This window comes from Ixodes scapularis, unplaced genomic scaffold (genome assembly GCF_016920785.2).
Source record: "Ixodes scapularis isolate PalLabHiFi unplaced genomic scaffold, ASM1692078v2 PGA_scaffold2__306_contigs__length_199485367, whole genome shotgun sequence".
Lineage (NCBI taxonomy): Eukaryota > Metazoa > Arthropoda > Arachnida > Ixodida > Ixodidae > Ixodes > Ixodes scapularis.
Window position 1 is genome coordinate 43,739,835 of NW_024609857.1, and position 20,457 is coordinate 43,760,291.

At 43.8% G+C, this 20,457-nt stretch overlaps 1 protein-coding gene across 1 annotated transcript in view; it reads right to left on the reverse strand.

Annotated features, from left to right (window-relative positions):
* The window catches only part of LOC115330238, a 40,137-nt gene extending 21,164 nt beyond the window's left edge, over positions 1–18,973 (reverse strand). The window contains exons 1-3 of the mRNA XM_042291356.1: positions 18,707–18,973; positions 11,995–12,090; positions 9,085–9,158 (exon numbers count right to left, since the gene is read on the reverse strand). Of these exons, the coding sequence (XP_042147290.1) occupies positions 9,085–9,158; positions 11,995–12,090; positions 18,707–18,973 (437 nt within the window). The remainder of the gene's footprint in view (positions 1–9,084; positions 9,159–11,994; positions 12,091–18,706) is intronic.
* Positions 18,974–20,457: the final 1,484 nt, after the last annotated feature.

The window sequence follows — 20,457 nt, forward strand, 5'->3', positions numbered from 1 at the left end:
ATTCGCCAAAAGTGAGGAAAATTCGAAAAAAAACTTTGGGATTATGCAAAATCGGTCCGAACCACGCGGGATGGGGTAAACCTTGCTTTCGATAAGCTCTTTATCAACAATCCGATGTACGTTTACTGCGACGAAACCGATGGTGTTTTGCCTGCCTCGAGGGAACGGAGAACTGCAGACGCGCCACGGGATCTACAATCGTGACACAAAAAATATAAATCCAAACCTAGAACAACTGTGAGCGCCTGCAATCAGCACCGCCCTCTCTCATTTTTGCTTGCAAACTTTAGAAGCCTTCTGCCAAAACAGGATGACCTCGAAAGCAGCATTATTTCATGCACAGCAGATGTTATTGTTGCAACCGAAACGTGGCTTACCGATACTATTTCAAATTCCAGTTTACTTTTAAGCGACAATTTTAACATATTCCGTAAGGACCGAATTTCCACACGAGGCGGTGGCATAATCATCGCAGTTCGAAAGGACATATCTTGCACTCTGATTTCAATCGACTCTCCTCTTGAAACCCTTTGGGTTTCCATTGGTACCGTATCCTTTCAGAATATTATAGTTGGAATTTGTTACCGACCACCTGATTCAACATGTGAATTTGTCAACAGACTAACAGATATTCTAGAATTTATTCATTTCAAGTATCCACATTTACCACTTATATTGGCAGGTGATTTTAATTATCCTGGGATCGATTGGTCCAACCTCCAATTACGTAATACTTGCTCACGGGTAGAAGAGTGTTTAAGTTTTATAAATCTCTTAGATTCATTTTCAATGAAACAATTGGTAAATGATCCCACACACGGAGATGCAGTACTGGACCTTGTTTGTGCCACTCACCCCGAAAACATGTCTGTACGCGTGCTGGATGAAATTAGCGACCATAGAATTGTTTATTTCTGCTATAAGATATCGGATGCTGCGAGAGTGAACCTAAAAAAAGTGATATATGACTACTCTAAGGCAAATTATAGTGATATTGCGGTAACACTGTCAGACTTTTTGATTCAGTATGAAAACACCTTCCATACACGCTCTGTTGAAGAAAACTGGGTTTCAATAAAAAACAAACTAATCTATATACGTGAAGCTTTTGTTCCTAAGTTAATCATTAACCCGAGTGAGGGTTGTCCCTGCTTTTCACGAAGCGTAAAACGCTTGATCTCCAAAAAGAAGAGACTTTTCAGAAAGGCCAGTTCTTCAAATTCAGACCGTGACTGGCAGTCGTACGAAGATTGTGCGCGCTTATGCAAAAATGAGATAAGAAAGACGAAGAATAGTTTTTTCAACGACGATTTATCTAGCATACTAAAAACAAATCCAAAGAAGTTCTGGCATGTCGTAAACCCCAAAGAAACAAAATACATTTCCTTTACTCCAAGAAGGTGGCGTAAAGCTTTCTGCATCCGAGTCCGCTTTTAAGCTTAACACATTTTTTGGCGAAGTGTTTACCGACGAGCTCCCTTTATCTGACCGCCATGTTACACCTACAATCGTCATTCCAGAAATGGACGATGTGCAAATCAATATTGATGGTGTTATCAGTGCCATTAACCGCTTGCCGACAAAATCCAGCCCGGGTCCTGATGGTGTATGCTCGAAGCTACTTAAACTAACAAAGGATGCATCAGGTGCCGTGCTTGCCAGCTTATTCCAGCAATCGCTTAATACTGGCCACATTCCGAACGAATGGAAATCAGCAAATGTCGTGCCGATTTATAAATCTGGTAATCGGAATTGCCCAACAAATTATAGACCAATTTCATTGACCTCTGTTCCTTGTAAACTTTTAGAACATATAATATATTCATCTGTCATGAAACACTTAGTCTCAAACAACCTGCTATTTGCCAATCAGCACGGCTTTCAACGTGGTCTTTCGTGTGAAACCCAACTGTTTGAACTGGTAACAGATTTGCATACCTGTATTCACTCATCCTCACAAATCGACGCTATTTTTATAGACTTTTCGAAGGCCTTTGATTGAGCACCACACAGTCGTCTGATAAAAAAACTACAATATCTCAAAATTAATGATAAGGTAATTACATGGATTCGTGAGTTTTTGCACGATGGAAAACAATCAGTACTTGCAAATGACATCACCTCACCACCTATACATGTCAAATCTGGTGTCCCTCAAGGATCCGTTATTGGACCACTTTTGTTTTTAATTTATATAAATGACCTCCCCAACAACATTTCTTCAAAGATTCGCCTATTTGCAGACGACTGTGTGGTATACCGTCAAATAGCTAGTCAAAGCGACTGCCTGGCCCTTCAAAGTGATCTGGATATCATACTTTCATGGTGTGACACGTGGCAAATGCAGATACATATAGATAAAACAAAAATAATGACATTTACCAATCGTCGCTCATCTTTTCAATACGACTACAAAGTTATAGATTCAAAATTGGATAAAGCATCCACATATAAATATTTAGGAGTCCACTTAACTTCCAACCTCTCCTGGAACACTCATCTAGATTATATCCTTAAAAGGGCTAACCAGTCACTTGGTTTCTTAAGAAGGCATTTATATATGGCACCAGCAGAAACGAAACTACTTGCATACTCTAACCTCATTAGGCCAAAGTTGGAATATGCAGCTATAATTTGGAACCCGCATCGAAAATATTTAATTAATAATTTAGAATCATTACAAAACAGGGCCACCAGGTTTATACTAAAAACGTATTCACCTATAAGCGTCAGTCAACTTAAGAGTTCACTTGGTTTATTGACTCTCCACCAGCGAAGATACCTCGCAAGCTTATCCCATTTTCATAAACTCTATCATAGTTCCTCAGATTTCCGACAAAACAACATTCACCCACCGGCTCGCATTTCCCCTCGTCATGATCATTGTTACAAAGTTCATATTCCATTTGCAAGAACTAATCTGTTCAAATACTCCCCGTTCGTACAAGCGGCGACTGAATGGAACGAGTTGGCAAGCGAAATTGCGTCGGTCACTGATCATGATACATTTATGTTGTTATTGCGTGAATCTTTAGGGTGAATGAATCATATATTGCCCTGTATGTTTGTTACTCGCTCGCTGGGTCTATTGCTTTTTTTTCTAGCACGTCGACTGCCTCCAATGATATGAGTGCGTGTGTGGCTTTTTTGTTATGTAATGTCTTCCCTTCATGGTTCTGTTTAGCGTGACACGATGTCTTCTATTTTTTCTTGTAAAATATTGTATGATTATGTAAAAGTTTATACAACACCCCCCTCTATGTAATGCTCCTTTGGAGCCTTTAGAGGTATGTAAATAAATAAATAAATAAATAAATAAAGAGCTGAAAAGCCCTTCGTTGGACGCTGGACGCTGACACTGGACGCCATTTTCGAGGGCGGTGTTTATACCCCGAGTAGCTGCTTCGAAGCGTTCTACCACAGAACGAGAGCGCGCGCTAGAAATGCGCGTGCCAAAGCCAGGAGCGCATGCTAGCTCGCGCTCCTGGCCGAGGGAGCGTTCGCGTGCACGTCGCAAATGCACTGGAAGCTCGCTATCAGCTCGCGCTCAGCAGTCACGCACACAGCTGCGGTCGCAAGTGAACGCGACATAGTTGCGACGCGGCTCCTACTCTCGTCAAGCTTCGTGTTGTTTGCCGCTTGGGGCGGGTCGCGGATCTACTAACGAAACGTCATGCGCAGGCCTTGTCTTCTAGGTGGTATTGTGTCAGCACAGCTAAGGCAGCAGCATTTTACAATAATGCAAAGCGTATGCCAAAACGGTCGTAGCGGTTTTCATGCTCGAAACGGTCGTAGCTCCGGCTGCTCTCGCTCGCTGTCACTGTGTATGACAGTGCTGGCAAGATGGGTTGTTGGGCTTTTCGTGCCCAAATATTAATTTTTACTTACGAAAGGGCGAAAATTAACCAAAAACCATGCTGAACATCGAGAGGAGTCGGGACTCGCAACCAGCCGCGGAGCAGTAGCAGACGAAAACGCGTGGAATAATTAAGGAATAATGCGCCGGCAGCGCCACCTAGCTGCAAAAAATCGGACACGATTTCGGACCCCCTCCAATGTACAGCGTCTATGGGAAGTTCCATAACTGAGTTGATCTAGTAACGATGCTTGGCGCTCTAAAACCTACCCGCGTCGAGCGTTTTTCAATCTGTGTTGTCACGTGACACCACCCGCCGGAGTAACTCGGATCCTTTTGGGTAAGATTGGAACACAGCCGTTGTGACGGCGGCCCCTACTCTCGTCAAGCTTCGGGGTGTTCACCGCTTGGGGCGGGTCGGGAATCTACTAACGAAACGTCATGCGCAGGCCTTGCCTTCTAGGTGGTAGTGGCTGGAACCGTTTTTCCACATCCGATACGTTACGATGGGACGTCCGGTACAAACTGCGTTCCACAAAGGCGCACAATTCTCATACTCCTGTCAGGCGGGCACGTTAAACGACATTTAAGCAAAATGACATTACAGCTCGGCCAATCCGCGTGTTTAATACATCTGGCTTCGCGTGCGCCCGCCACGTACAGAACCATGCAGGATCACTAGCTGATTCGCCGAGCGGTGAATGACATTCGATCAAAATGACATTTACTTTTCCGTCTGACAGGGGTAGACAGGGGTATTACATTCCGATGGGAGAGCGCCTTTAGAGCGCGCGACACTAGAGCGCCGACGTTAGAGCGCGCGACACGAGGGCGCTGCGACAGTAGCGCGCTTGACACTACAGCGCACGTCACGAGAGCGCATGACCAGTTGAGCGCGCGCGCGCGACACAAGAGCGCACCCTTTTTGAGCGAACACCGCAAAATGTGTAATGTACCCACGGCTCCACAGACAGAACAAAATTGTGCGACTCATCGGATCGGAGCATTGGTGATTTTTGATTGATTGAATATGCCTTTAATAAAAAATTAAAATAAAACGGTTACGACTCTTTCTAACCAATTGTTTACTGACATCGGATAGGAAAGGGGCCAGGAGAGTGGGATGGGGCATATAGGTACCGGAAAGGTCTGCAGTTGGGTGGAGCAGCGAGTTTAAGATTTCTTCACGGGGGTGCATGCGCCTCTCGGATATACTATAAATTGTTTACTTTTTGCTATGTTTGGTCTCTTCTTGAACGGAATTTGGGCTACGATCTATTAGGTGGCGATTTACACGTCCCTTACGTAATTTTATATTCTATTGTGACGTACATGGCCGTAATGAAGAAAGCTCACCGCTAAAAAACTCGCAGTAAAAAACTAATCGAAGGAAAGCTCTACGCAATTTGATCAGATGCAGAGTTTTCCAGCCTTTTGGGACAGAAGAAAACCTACCCTGCGAATCTGTAAAATATATTTGAGACTTTTTTTTTTTTTTCAGAAATCTTAATTCCTTGACGCGTCGGGTACCGTGACAACGTCACCTTCTGTTGTTGATAGAAACAACCTTCAAGCAATGCCCGTTTTGCATGTCTCACAAAAGGGTCTACAAAGAAAAAGTCTTGTCGATCGCTCTTGTCGATCGCTTTGTCAGTTTTATGCATTCTTCAGAACCATAGCTTCTCCACGTTTGTTCTTAGAAAATAGTCCAATCTTTAAGGAACGAACGAGAGTGCTTTGATTCAGAAGTATACGGATACCATAGGTTTGAAAAATATATGAATATCGAAGAAAAAACCGCAGCAAAGACAGAAATAAAAGTTCGAGCATAAACGTTTTAGGCATGAATAGACACCGAACTTCTACACGAAGATTAGTGCCGCGGGTAGTAAATTTAAAGGATTGATTGTAGGATCCGTCGCTCAACATCTTTCCGACAAAAACGTCTCCAGAGACACAGCACCAATGCGTCGCGATCTATCGCGGCCAGATTCCGAGAAGCGCATAGGAAGCGGTGACCTTGACCGCACTAGCAGGTCGCGTTTTTGCGCGCAAATGTGTGCACAAACATATGTTTAGTAAAATTGTCATGTGTGACAATATGAATGGTTGGCCTATGACACTTGGCTTGAGAGCTCCTTTTCCAAAATTGCGTTTGAAAACCCCAGAACAGGGGGACGCGTGTGATATGTTGCTTCTTTCATTTTGAACCTTTTAAAATAATTTAAAATAAAAATTAGTCCGGTCGGTACTGAACATTATCAATTAAAATCAAAGATTTAAGGAAGCTAGGTCAGCTGCAATGTTTTTTCCTGCGGAAATCATTGCTACGAATATCTTTTTCTTTTTTTTTTTCTGCTGTCAGTTTTATGTAACACTTCTTGATTTGTCACACGCAAAAATTTCGTCTACTCATTTCGCAATGTCTTTGCTGAATGCCGTGGCGTAAATCCCCGCCTATTTCACATAAAGCACGCGATGTCCGAACAAGGGATCGGTCGGGTCGGGTGCTCTAATGACACGCGCTCTGACGTCGCGGCGCTTTTGTGTCGCACGCACTAACGCCGTGGCGCTCTGTCGGCGCTCTTGTGTCGTGCGCTCTGTCTTTTACAGCCCATTCCGATACATGCTTTTACACTTCCGAGTATGGATCCTTTTCTTTTTTGTTTTGGCTGTTCAAGGTCAGTTCGCCCCTCACTTCGGGTCAACCTATCAAGTTCCTTTGTTAAACGAGAGACGCGCCTATCTCCTCGCGTAAAAGTTTCGCTTTTTTTTTTTTTTTTTTTTTGCACTTCTTCGAGTGCGCTTTTACGAAGGAAGAGAGTCTGAAAGATATAATTGATACTCTGTGTTTCCTATCGTTGCTCACTGTCATTTTGTGTTTTTGTAGAAAGAAGTTTTCGTCTCTTCGTCTCTTTCAAGTTTTTACGGGTTCTTGAAGGCAATATATTGTGGGAGCCCCTGGCTCCCTCTCCCTGATCCAGCCTTAAGGCCGCGCGCTCGACGTCGGGAGCCGCCCGGTTTCCGACAAGAGTGTGCCTTATCGTGGCCAGGAGAGGCAGCCACCTCGGTTGTAAACTTAGTTTCGCCTTGTGGCTTTTTCTGTCATCCAAAGCTTCAGCGACGCTTTAGATGCCAGAGGATGAAGTTGTTTCCAAGTGAAGCGATGCTGTTATATGACGGAGGTACTTCCAACAATTCTAAAAGGTGTCGTTTAAGAGGTGTCGTGTAAGAGAATTGACTTGACAAAACGAACTCTAGGGCACTTTTCATTATGTTCCATTAGTTTGATCAAATCACTTCCTCACTTTATGAGTGCTTTATAGCATCGGTCGGGCGTTGCGTATATATGTTGTTTTGGGTCGGAAGGCACGAAATATGGCGCGATAACGCAGTCTCTTAGACGAGATGGGCGAAACGCCAACTGTTGCATAGGTATCAGAGTCAGAGCGTCCTACTGCGATATCTTCACCGACTAGTTCACCGTTTATGGACGCCGACACTTAACGCCCGGCGAGACCTTGATCAAATACCTCTCAATAAACATCTATTTGACAAAGTTATCGAAAATATTTTTTGGGTGACATGTTTTATTTTGTTTAAGCCTTTGTAAATTCAAAATACGACGTTATTTCTGTGTGAATAGCAGCCCAGCGAAACAGAGACCATAAGTGCACTAATTTGTCTCTAAAACATGGGAGAGATTAATTCACTGTTCTCGTGATGTATGGGCCGTGGCGTCAAAAACGCCTTGTGTCGTTCTGTAAAAACACGGTAGGTGAAACTTCGCATAATTCATGTGTTGTTCTTTCCATTTCTAGAGTAGTCTCTCCTTTTGTTTTGTCATTCAGCGGCTTCCGGGAGGCGTTTATAGAATTCTTTTTTCGTGCGTTGAGCACCTTCGTAAATTGTATGAAGGGTTAAACAAGATGGGCGCTTGCGAACTTTTTTCAAATTGTTTTAACGAAAACCTATACCTAGACTTAAGAACGCGTAGTGGTTCCTTTTGCATCTTATGCTGTTATATTCCTCGCTTGAGTTTCTCCGCATATTTTAGGCCAAAGAGGTGGCTCTTGAAACAAACAGAACAATTGCATTTATAAAAACGAAACACATTCTTGTGTAGAATATATACATATATTGCCGCCCGCAGAGCCGAGAAAGCAACGCTTGGTCACGGTCTTCTAGGAGATTCCCGTTCGTTCTCACACCAGGGGCTCTAAACTTGTCAAACACAAAGTTCGGGCCAAAGTTGACGGGGCGCACTGATTGGACAACCACGACGACGACTTCGCGTTTTTATCGCCGACGTCCAATCAGCGCGCTCCGCGAACTTTCGGCTCCAACTTTGTGTTTGACGAGTTTAGGGCTCCAGGGGCCCTAAACTCGTCAAACACAAAGTTGGAGCCGAAGTTCACGGAGCACACCGATTGGACTGTCCCGGCGATGACTTCGCGCTTTTTTCGCCGGCGTCCAATCGGCGCGCTCCGCTAACTTTCGGCTCGAACTTTGTGTTTGACGAGTTTAGGGACCCAGACGTAACTTTCCCTCTGCTTTGTTATTCTTGAAAGTGCCAGTTCATCCTCGCCCCGAGCGCGCGACGCTTAAGCCTTCTTTGCCGAACTTTCGAGATAGTGACGCACGGTAGATAAGCGACCTTGTCGAGCCAGTCTCGCTATACTTCGTTTCAGCTTCGGTCCGAGCGCGGCCGATGTTATAAGCCGAAGTGCCAATCAAACAGCGAAAAGGGCACAACGCCATGGCGTGCTCTTTGCAGTTGATAGGACCAGCCGGTATTCGCCATCTCTCTGTGCGTTTTCCTCCGCCGGCTAGTCTTATCAAGCGCAGAGAGCACGCCATGACGCTGCGCATTTTGCGGTGTTTGATTGGCCCTTCGGCTCATAACATCGGCCGCGCTTGGACCGAAGCTGAAACGAAGTATAGCGCTCCGTAGGGCCGCCGAATCGCCGCCCGCTTTCCTGCTGCCTCGACGCTCTTTCGTTACTTTTTTTTTGTTTGGCACAAGTTCGCCAACTACACCATTATCCTTCAGTTCACTGTTCGGCTTCTCATCAGCTTCATTCGTGACGATATATATATAGTATAATCTATTCCATTTGTTATGCACGTCTCCTGCAGGTGCATTCAAATGGATTTGGTCTTTACTCGGGCTCAAGTATGCGGATGTTTGCTGCATTCCCCCGGTGATGCAGGTATCCCCGGCTCACCCATAAAGAAGGTTGGCTGCAAAATATCCGGCTTGGCCAAACAAGAACACCGTTTTTGGTGACGTGAACCTAACCTGCGAGGAAGTCATGCCGAGATGTCAAAATAATTCATTGTAAAACAATGTTACAGTAACTTCAAAGTATTTTGAGATGATCTATCCTACAGGCTATGATATAATAATACTTATTATAAATGTCTATTCCAGAGCATAAAAAAACTCAGCACTATACGTATACAACAGGCTCATATAAAGTCGCTTTTTCCCGTACAATCTGGGAAGTCCTCGTAAGTGCACTTCTCTGCGAATCCTTTGAACATCATTTTAAAAATAACTGCCCCCCCCCCCCCCCTTTCAACAAATAAATTCCAGCTTAGCTTGTTTTATTTAGAGAAGAGGTCGGTGCAATAATTTTAATGTTGAAGTAATTTGCAGATTTCACTTGAAGTTACCAAGCTGGCTCTACTCCAATGATGGTGATCTAAATAACTGAAGGTGTGGACGGCTTATTGCCTAGGCCCGAACATCCTTAACTTTCGTTCATATCAATGGCGAAGCTTGTTAAAGGAAGAACATATTTTTTTTTTTTTTTTTTATTCATATTACCCCTAAAGGCCCTCGTGAGAGTGTATTACATAGGGGGGGTACATAAATCGTTCCAATAGGAACTAGTGCACATTGAACAACATATCAGAATACTAGAAAACAATCAATACACTTAATAATAAAAAGAAAATAAAGGATACACTCAAAAACGAATAAAAAAAAAACATACACTCACTCATCACACTGCAATAAAGCTGAGTCAAGGTAAAAACAAAATAGTACACATTTGCTCTGCACGTTCCGGAAAAGATGAAACAACAATGTAAAACAGCAAAAGTTAGATGGCATCAGTATTTTGAATTTGTTCTTGAAACTTCGTGGTGTCTTTTTCTGAGGCAATGTGCGATGGTAGATTATTCCAATCGATTGTGGTACGTGGAATGAATGACCGGGAAAAGGCAGATGACTTACAGGTTATGCGTTTAACTTTGTAGGGGTGATCGCGGCGTGGAAAAATAACGGCAGGTGGCTCGAAGAAATCACCGTGAAGTGACGCGTGGTGGTAAAGTTTATGGAAAAGAGATAGGCGTGAAAGTTTGCGACGATGGAGTAGTTCGGGTAGCTCTGCTCGGCGTTTTAGTGCTGTGACGCTGGAATGACGTGAATAATCTGAAAATATGAAGCGAGCGGCACGATTTTGCAGTGATTCAATGTCGTTTATGATGTAAGCATGTTCGGGATCCCAAATGGCTGATGCATATTCTAATTTTGGACGTATTAGTGTGGAAAAGGTAAGTTTGCGTATGTTAGGAGGAGCCTGTTTAAGGTTACGCTTGAGAAATCCGAAAGAGCGGTTAGCAGCCGCCAGGGTGAGCTTTATATGGTAGTGCCATGACAGATCAGGTTGCAAATGAATTCCAAGATATTTATAAGTGGAGACGAGGTCAACAGTATTATTATTTAACACATAGGAGGTAGGAATCCGGGGTACGTGATTAGTAAAAGACATAAACTTTGTTTTAGAGCAATTTAGGGTCATTAGCCAGGAAGAGCACCATGCATTAATAGCATTTAGATCAGTTTGCAAAGCTTTCTGGTCATTGACAGAGGAAATTATTCGGTAAATTACACAATCGTCAGCAAAAATTCTAATTCGGGATGAGACACAGGATGGCAAGTCATTAATGTAGACTAGAAATAGTAGTGGACCTAGTACGCTACCCTGTGGGACTCCCGAGGTTACTGGTTTGAATATGACTGGTGTTCTGAGTGCATCGCAGCTGCATGAATATCTGTGAGCGTGCTTAACCATGGCGTTTTAGAGCGCAGCTCAGGCGCCCGTTTCCGGCTTGAGCGCCGTCGCCGTCGGCGTAACCGCACGTCGCATTATGGGACGTTTCCCCACGTCATGTGTGATGTCACGCGGGTCACGAGTGACGTCACAAGGCAGGAGGGAGGGAGGGGATGAAGGGAGGAGGAGGAGGGGGAGGAGGAATAGGAGGAGGAGAAGGTACGGAGGAGGGGGAGAGCATACACTCCTCTCCGTCCAGTCGCCTCCTCCTCCTCAAGATCTGCGCTCTAATTCGGCACTACAAGGAATTGCAAACGTCCGTCATTATTTTTTATTAATTTAATTTGAACCTACTGCCAGCCGTGAGGTCCAAGCAGGTGGGTGGGCATGGGAAAATTGAGAGCATCCACAAGTATGAAAAAATATCGAGAATAGCAGGCACATTCGCACTATTGACTGCAGTTGTCGGATACAAAGTTACATTTTGTAATATTACGGTCGCAACATATTTTTTAATGTAAATAAAGTAATTGCCATGTAGTAAAAAGTACTTTTATCCGAGTCAATATCATCATGGTACTCATACGCGGGAGGTTTGCATTGGACTTCAGATTAAAGTCAAAGTCGGTGGATCGGTAGCCATTGAAGGTAAATCAAGCATCTTTACTTTAAACGTATTTCTGTGCGTAAATGCTTTGTTCCGTAAATGGCTTCAAAACTGGGCTTGAATATTCAGTCTTTGGTGATGTCAGCGACCTATGGGCAGGGCGTTTGAGCACTAGAATGGCATGTCCTCACTTTCCTCTAACTGTCCAAAGTGTTTGCTTCATAGAAATATATTTATATCACCATTCCAGTTCATATTTTATTTTGATAAAATAACGCCCATGTATTGTTACGGTGTTATTCAGAGAAGGAGCACCGAAACTGACGTCTGCCAAGGTGGGTTTAATACCAAAAACTGCCCGCCAACTGAACTCGCGCCGTTGCGTGCCCCGGTCATTTGCGAGTCACGCTCTTGGTTTTCTTCACTGTGACGATATTTGTACTTCAGTGGACTGATCGAGTACTTACGAATGGCTGGCCTACAAGTGATCCAATTAGTGTGGTTATTTTCCCTATAGAAAATACAAATCCGTATTTCCAAGCTTCAAGTTCCCTTGAAGCGGCCTGAAACAAAAAGGTGATAATATATAAAATTACAAACACCGCTAAGTAATCTTTTTTATATATATACAGCGCACCATAGATAACTTGCATCAAACTTTAAGGTGAAACGGAGCGCTCAGCGGGAGAGAAACAAACTTTATGTTGTTAGGAAGCGTATCAGGGAAATGCAGGAATTGTGTTAAGTGCGCCGTGTTATCTAATAAATATAAGTAATTAACCAACCTGTTTACTATTCGTTTCACGGCCAAGGTGTGCTTGGGAAAGTTGTAGAGCGCATTAAGAAACACCCAAACAAAATGTTCGCCACATGATATGCTTGACGCAATCCATTTTATTAACCTTAAAAAAAAAAAGGCCCACGGAATGTAAAAAAAAAAAGAAAAGAAAAGACCACGTAATAACACGCCCGTGCGAGGCGCTTGCAGCGCTGTCAGACATGTTCTGTTCGAGAAAGTCTAGGCCCCGAATAGAAGCGCGAGTACCTGCTGCCGCAAAGCCCTGTCTCAGACAGCGCGCCAGTGATAAGGTAGACCTATACCCCTGTCAGACCGGCTAATTAGTGCACTTGAGCTAATGGACTGTCACTTGAAGTGTTTAGGTGCCACATGGGATAAATTAGTGTCACTCGGCAATTATGACAATAACGATGAATAAACTACTAGTTGACACATAAAACGTTAAAGTAAAGGCCTATATGTGTCAGCTATATTTAGTTTTTTCATGAATACACGTTTCAAGAAATTGTTACGTTGATTGACAATACTTACGCTATTAGATGATTCTCATCGATCATCACAAGCCAAGATAAAGAAAAATAAGATTAAGAAGAACCAAACCCACTTGAAGCCGAGTGTATTCTTCAGGAAGAAGCCCTGTGGCACACTACACAAATTACATTAAAGACGAAGTGCACTGTGTTGAAGTGCACTCAATTAGCCCGTCTGACCGGGGTATTATAACCTAGTCACACTAACGCTCTCAAGTGTCATGAAGTCAACGGTCGTTAGCATTAGAGCTACTAAATAAGGTACGCTTAGACTTTGGACACTCCGTTCCCCGATCTGCTAGTGGGCGCCGCCATCCTGGTGCTTAGTGCAGAGCAGACGCAACAAACAATCGTCAAAAAAAAACAAAAAAAAAACGACTTTCTCAGTTTTAATTAAGGTGTTACGGAGCTCAGGGTATGCTGCTTTGCTTTGTCGCGAACTTTTCTAACATTTCTGGAGGACGGAAAAATGTTTCTTGCGATTTTAGACAAAGATTCAGATAACTGGTGTCCACAATTTTAAGCACCAAAATGGCTGAAGTGTCCTTACTCTAAAGCGTAGCTTATTTAGTGGCTCTATTTGGCTCCTTCCAGATTTTGGAGGTAATCCCTTGCAAGTAACGGATTGCTTGTAATTCGCTACTTTTTAAAGTAATTTTGTAATGGCCACGTCTCTTTTTTTTTCGGCAATAAGTTGTTATGTAATTTAGTAACTATTATTGGTCACGGATTACGTTAATTACTCGTTACTCTTTAGAACAATGAACATAATAGAGAAACAGGAGCAATATGAGCAGGCAATTCAGCAGCATAAAGATAGCAAATTCAACAAAATGGAAAACACCTTGAAGAGGTGAATAATTGAAGAGAGAACACAAGTTTTTGTATATTCGGTCACTAGAGCCACTAGAAAACGTGCAAGGCATATACAAAGATGCGAAAAACAAATATCAAGAAGATTACGCCAAGTTGACGTTGTCTTCTTGATTTCCTAGCGCAAGTAGAGGCTGCTACTGAGCATGCGCACCACTAGCTTTATCTACAGAATTGCAGGGATCACTTCCGGTCGCCGTAAGCTTGCATGATGTCGGGTGAAGCTGCAGCTGTTGCTGCCTTGTCAGCTTACAGGGGAACCGAGTGCGCCTACATTCTTTCTCTGAAATACGAGATTTAATTTTTCAATGGCTACCATAATGCGGGCTTATGGGAAATATAAAGTCCCAAGCAGCACAGAGTTGGCCAGTCATTGGCCAATGGCTGGCAATGGTCCTTGGCCAAGTGGCCAGACAGTGGCCAGAGACTGGCCGGTGACTGGCCTTTATCTGGCCATTGGCCAATGGCCACCAGTCATCAGCCACCGGCCAAGCATCGGCCAATGAATGGCCACTCTCTGGCCACTGGCCAAAAGATCATCGCCAGACAGTGGCCATTGCTTGGCCAAAATCCGTGCTGCTTGAAGTAGTTTTGCAGAGCATTTTTGAAAACATCAAAATTGTTTCTATTGTTTTCTTGTTAAGTGTACGGAAAAAGTAAGTAATTTGAAACGTAACGAGTAAATTAATTTGTTCCATTTCAGCGGAAGTAATTTGTAACAGTAAGCCATCACGTTTGAGGCTTGGTAATTTGTAACTGTAATCAGTTACAATTTTCAAGGAACGGGCACAAGTCTGGCTATTTCCCGTGTCACAGGACACAGTTAAAACAGAACGGAAACCAATACTGATGTCACATTACCTTTTTATTTTAAGTGACGCAATTGAATTATATGCGCCCTTTTCGTCTTTTATAAACGTCTAAAACAAAATAAAATGAGCTTTTTTTTAGAGTAAAGAAACGGTAATCAAAAGACAAAGAAATTAGTTGTTAGTTGTGTATACAGCAGGAGTTCAGTCCGCCAGCACATGGCGACAATGTTAGCCACTGTAGATGAGTAATTTTGTCAGTGAAGTTCGGCTGCTAGCCTGCGGTCGTTAACATGCACCACACGGTAGTGATACACGACCGCAGACAGGTACGACGCTCATTCAGGTGGAAACGAATCCCTGGATCCGTTTCGAATCCCTGGATTCAGCAGTGCGAGCCCACTAGGCCGCTAATCCCCCTTAATCGAAACGTTTCGATCGAATTCAAGCAAGAGAGACATAATGAAAGTCTTACTGGCACCGACATCACAACGGCCACCCTCGCCAAGCTTTGGCTTCTGCGACGGGCCGTGATCGTTCTAGTCGAAGTTCTGGCCCCAAATCTTACCTCTTCCGACAATATGTGCTGTTACAAAACTTTCTAGATACCTCCCCCAATCATCGGCAATAGTAAGTGCTTCGCTGGCGCTGGCCATGGGTGGCGATTCGGTGGACGCAGTCATCTTTAGCTCCATTGGGGCGAACCCCCCTCAGTTTAGTGAGGTAGGTCAGCTCAGTTTAACTCAATGATCGTTTAACGGCTCCATGACAGTTGGCGCCGCCATGTACCTCCGGCCGATCGCGATTCACTCAGCTGTCTTTGACTTAACGACATTTAAGAGTGGAAGTGTAGCTAGGGTATTAGTTCCTTCAGAGCACGTCTGAGTGCGCTGTAAGCATGACGCACGGGTGCGTTGCCACGTGGTCTTTTTTACATTTTTATTTCGCGGACCTTTTTTTAGACTGATAAACAGAAGCGCAAAACGTATCATGTACCAATGACCTTAATTGGGTGTTTCTTAATGCGCTCAACAACTTTTCAATTCACACCTGGCAACTCCGGTCAGAAGTCGAATCAAAATAAATATCTGGTATCTGTTTACGAAGATTAAACACGATCACTGCCAATATATTAGAGAAATGGGAGACACGATTCACTCTAAAAGCGATATCGAAAGTGGCTCCAGATTATCAACGGACAGTCAGCGGACATGACAGCTTGTGCCCCGTTGTCACGTTCTTACTCAAAGAGAGAGAAAACGAAGGTGCACAAACAACGAAAAAGCTGGATAAACAACAAAAATTAAGTTTTCAGATTGTCCATGACATGGTGTACCAAGGCCGTTTGATCTTCAGTAGTTTCTCCGACGCTAGCCAAGCAATCTAAGAGGGAGGAGGAGGGTTATGGAGTAATGGGGCGAATAGGACAACCAGGCACTGTAGTAGGCAATTTTCTCGATTGGCGTGTAAGGATGGACAGTAAGGGCAGGAGGGATCGGAACTGCGTCGAAAGTGGAAAAGCCTTTTTGGAGTTCGAAGGGTATTTGTTTGGATCTTTCTAAGGATGCGTGTTTGCGTCACATTGAAGTTAGGGTAGGGCCGAGGTAGGCGTTGTTGAGAGTGACATATATGTTTCTAGTGAGGTTTGATTGATAGTTGAGTTGATAGATAGCTGATAGACCAGCCTATTACCTGCGATCCCTGCATCACCTGGGAACCACCGAACGGCGACCGAGGATCAAGAAGCACTAACAAGTTACTATTCATGATCTGTGCCGGACTAACCATTTTCAGCGTTTTTGTACTTTCGTTGCCCACCCCCTCTGTAATGCTTCGACCCTGAGGGTATATTAAATAAATAAATAAGTAAATAAATAAATGTAATGTGCGTAGGGCCTCCGCGAGGCCTGCTCGGAGATCTGGGGGAATTTTGCGCTGCTGCAAGGCGCAAATGGCAGCTTGTGTGTCCGTGTAGATCGTATAACCTGATGTGCGATGCAGTTGGACAAAATCTTGTATCGTATGTATGAGGGGGACTAATGATAAAGGAATGACATGTTTGGGGGCAAGGGGCCGGGGGGGGGGGGGGGGGAAGACCGGTTTCTACATGGACCGCTGGTGTGAACTTCGGGGCTGAGGTGTAAATTGCGTATGCCGCAGTTCCCTTGGCTTGGCTCCTCTCTCGGAGACGGACGCATCAGCATAAACTATGATCTGTCTGTGATACGATGGGTTGTGATGGCTAGCTTGCGCCCTTCTGCATCAGTCGTCTATGTCCAGGTTCACGCGGGGAGGTACAACGACAAAGCGAATGTTGTAGGGCAGGGGTTGGATAGGTATATGTAAGGGAACTTTAATTGGAGTAAGTCTTGCCTTCCCTAGTGGCCATTTATCCTGTAATGTTCCCGAGAGGCGGGCCATTTGTCGGTCCCGATGTGTATGCAGGAGACAGGTGAGGGGTTTGGCGAGTTGTTGTGTGAGTATCAAGTACGCTATAGAATAGAAAATCTAATTCAGAGCTAATGCATGAACTTGTTGGCTCGCTTGTTTTTAATGGAGACTCGAATTCTTCTTGAGCACTCTGCGTATCAGGCAAGTAACCGAGTGACATGTGTTCATGGCTGCACTGACGTCGATATGGTGTGCCCTCTCGTTTAAACGTATACCTAGAATTTTTCATAAGGAGACCCTCGCGAGGGGGGTACTGGCAAATTTGTAGAGATGTGTGAGGATTAACAGAGCGATGATGCCGCGTATGTGCAAGGAGAAGCAGTTCTGATTTGTCTGTAGCAGGTTGAAGGCCTGCTTGTGCGAGGTATTCACTTATGTTGTCCAGTCCCTGCTGCAGAGTTGACTCCACTTGCCAGGTCACCCGTGGGTGCGTCAGAGGGTGAAGTCGTCCGCGTGGAAGAGGTGTGACAGATGGGGCATTTGTTAAGGGCGACGGGCCAGCTGGGCCATCCCAAGATTTAATAGGGTTGCGGAAAGCACCGCCCCTTGTGGGGTGCACTGTGTGAGCGTGATTGATGGGGACGCCTCATAAGCTATACGAAAGCTGCCTGAGCGATTTTTGAGAAAGTTGATGCATGTGTATAGTCTGTGTATATAGCTTGTTTCTCGAACTGAGGTTAGTAAATGATCGTGTCCGACATAATCGATTGCGTTTCGAACGTCAATAGTGATAAGGGCGTGCACTAGAGTAGAAGGTGACAATAAAAAGGTATGCTAGAGGACGACAGAGGGGTCTGAGGTGGATACGTGGCGGAATCCGATTTATGTATGTGGCAAAAACGTGAAAACAAATATCGCAAATGAATCACTTCCTTTCCTTGCCTTACTGCACGGGAATTATACAGATTTTATGCAGTAATTTATCAACATATTCGAGCAAGGCGAGCGATGCATCAATATTAATAAGCGTTGAATCTATATTTACATCCGAAAAAATAAATTCTGTGGGGATCGCGGTTCGGGGGGGGGGGGGGGGGGGGGGGCGGATGCATGGGCCAAGAGAGAAGAGGAGAACAGCAGGGAGCAAGAGCATTGGGAGTGAGCTCGAGGAAGCTCGGACGAAACAGCGAACGACCACAAAAGGCGCTGTCTCCAGATCGTCCAACTCTTAGGCAGTAATTCCCTCGTTCCTTGCGTTGTGTGATCTCCTTCGGGGCTGTAGAGGCGGAACCTGATTGGGCGCTGGCTTTAGTGCAGTCCCACAACACATCGGACGGATCAAAGAACACTACATCTCTCAACTAGCAGTTACTCGTTCGTGTGTAAATTGAACGTTACCAACACGCTCAGTTTTCAATAATTTTATCAATTTTCAACTGGGGTTCGAAGAGTCCGACACAAGTGTAACGCGACGAATGAACAGATAGTGATTGCATAGATCGTGAAGAAAGAGAAAGACTGGATGCTTTTGACTGCTCGAACTTCAACTGAATTTTATGGCAGTATATTCATGAAACCACAACTATTAATTAAAGAATGTCGTAAATAAATTCAATGCAATCAAAGCAAAACATTCATGGGCAAACCCACAAAACAATCAAATTCTGAGAGTATGACCTGATTTTTTTTTCAATGATCCAGTAGCTCGCCTATGTTGCAAACAAAACTATACGAGAGTAACATATAGTAAATACCTCGCCTAAGAGGAGCTACTCACCAGAGCTGGAAAGTAAGGAGCCAAGAGCCCGTAGGTAGCCGCGACCCAAAACTGCACATGTGCCATTTGTAGAAGCTCTATGATTCGTGTGCATTTGCCAGTGTCGCTTTCATTCGGAAGAACAGCGAAGTCTGCTGCTTCAACAAGCGGCTGCGATTGCTGAGGGTCTGGTTCCTTCAGCGGCCTTCCATCGGCTCCATTCATATCTCCGTTGCAGCCTCCTTTTCGCTCGTGGTGGCCAACGGATGTGTCATCTTCTCCGTCCATGATCTACGGTTGTTGCCAGGGCACATTAAACCCTAAGGGATCCAAACCGAAATCCTGCCGAAGGATAAACAAGGGGTGGTGGCGCCACGCGTTCGTTGCCCATCTCTCCGAGAGCTGCCCGAACTCCAATGCATGCCACGAGAGGCTCAAAAAGAGCCCTTTTCCGAATATTGTTGTACTTTCTCGGGAACTGGGGATGATGAGGTAAAAAGTTCTTCATACACGTTTCACTAAATTTTCAAATAAGTATAACTTGATAACTCCATCACAGTATGGATTTATAAAACACAAGTCGACAGAATCTGCCTTACTTGTTTTAAAAGAATTTATTTTACAAAGCTTTGAAAACAAAAATATGGTTCTTGGAGTCTTTATAGATTTCACCAAGGCGTTTGACTGCTTCAATCCTAAAACTTTACTATCGAAATTAGATAAATATGGAGTTTGAGAGCACGCTTTACAGCTGATAAGATCTTATCTGGAGCAACGAGCGCAATATGTTTATATCAATGGGAATTTTTCCACTACAAAACCTATCCCTTCTGGTGTACCACAGGGTGGTATATTGGGCCCCTTCCTCTTTAACATGTACGTGAATGATATAGTCAATATTAATGTAAGCGCAAAATTTGTAAACTATGCTGATGACACAAGCATACTGTTTTCTGCAGATGATCCTGATCGGTTATTGGATATGGCGAATCTGGCCCTGTCTAGGTTACACATGTTGAGTCATTACAACGCATTACAAATAAATGTAAATAAAACCAAAGCCGTGCTTTTTCGTCCTAAAAATGAAATCGTTACCATTACCAAGGACATAGTTTTGAATTCAACCAAAATCGAGATTGTGAATTGTTTTAAACTTTTAGACGTCACGTTTTCTAAAAATATGTCGTGGGAAAGTCATATAAACTCTCTTATTCCAAAGCTATCCCAAATTGTGCGCATGTTAAATCGTCATTGTTATATTTTACCAACAAGCGTTAAATTAATAATATATAATCTCTATTTTATTCTCGCTTAAATTATTGCCATTTAGTTTGGGGAACAACAACTTTAACAAACCTAGAAAAGTTACAAGTATTGCAAAAAAAAGCACTGAGGGCTATAGCTGCCGTCTGGTATGATTTTCACACAGCTGGCTTATTTCAGAAATTTCGCGTCGTAAACGCGCATATATTATATGATTATAGACTTAGCACTAGCCTTAAAGTAGAGCAACTTAAAGACACAACGTTTTTAACAGATCTTCGAAATTTATCCAAAAATGTTCATAATTACCCTACCCGAGGTGCTGAATGTTGGGAGGTGGCTACAACGAAGAACAAACGATGGCAAACAAATGCTTAAATACACTCTCCCCAATCTACTCAATTTCGTATAAGACTAAAAGTATAGATTGGGATAAGTTATCCCTAAGGGAAGTAAAATCATCCTCTTTCTCTAGCAGCTGAAGGTAGTGCCTTTCTTTCTTTGTAATC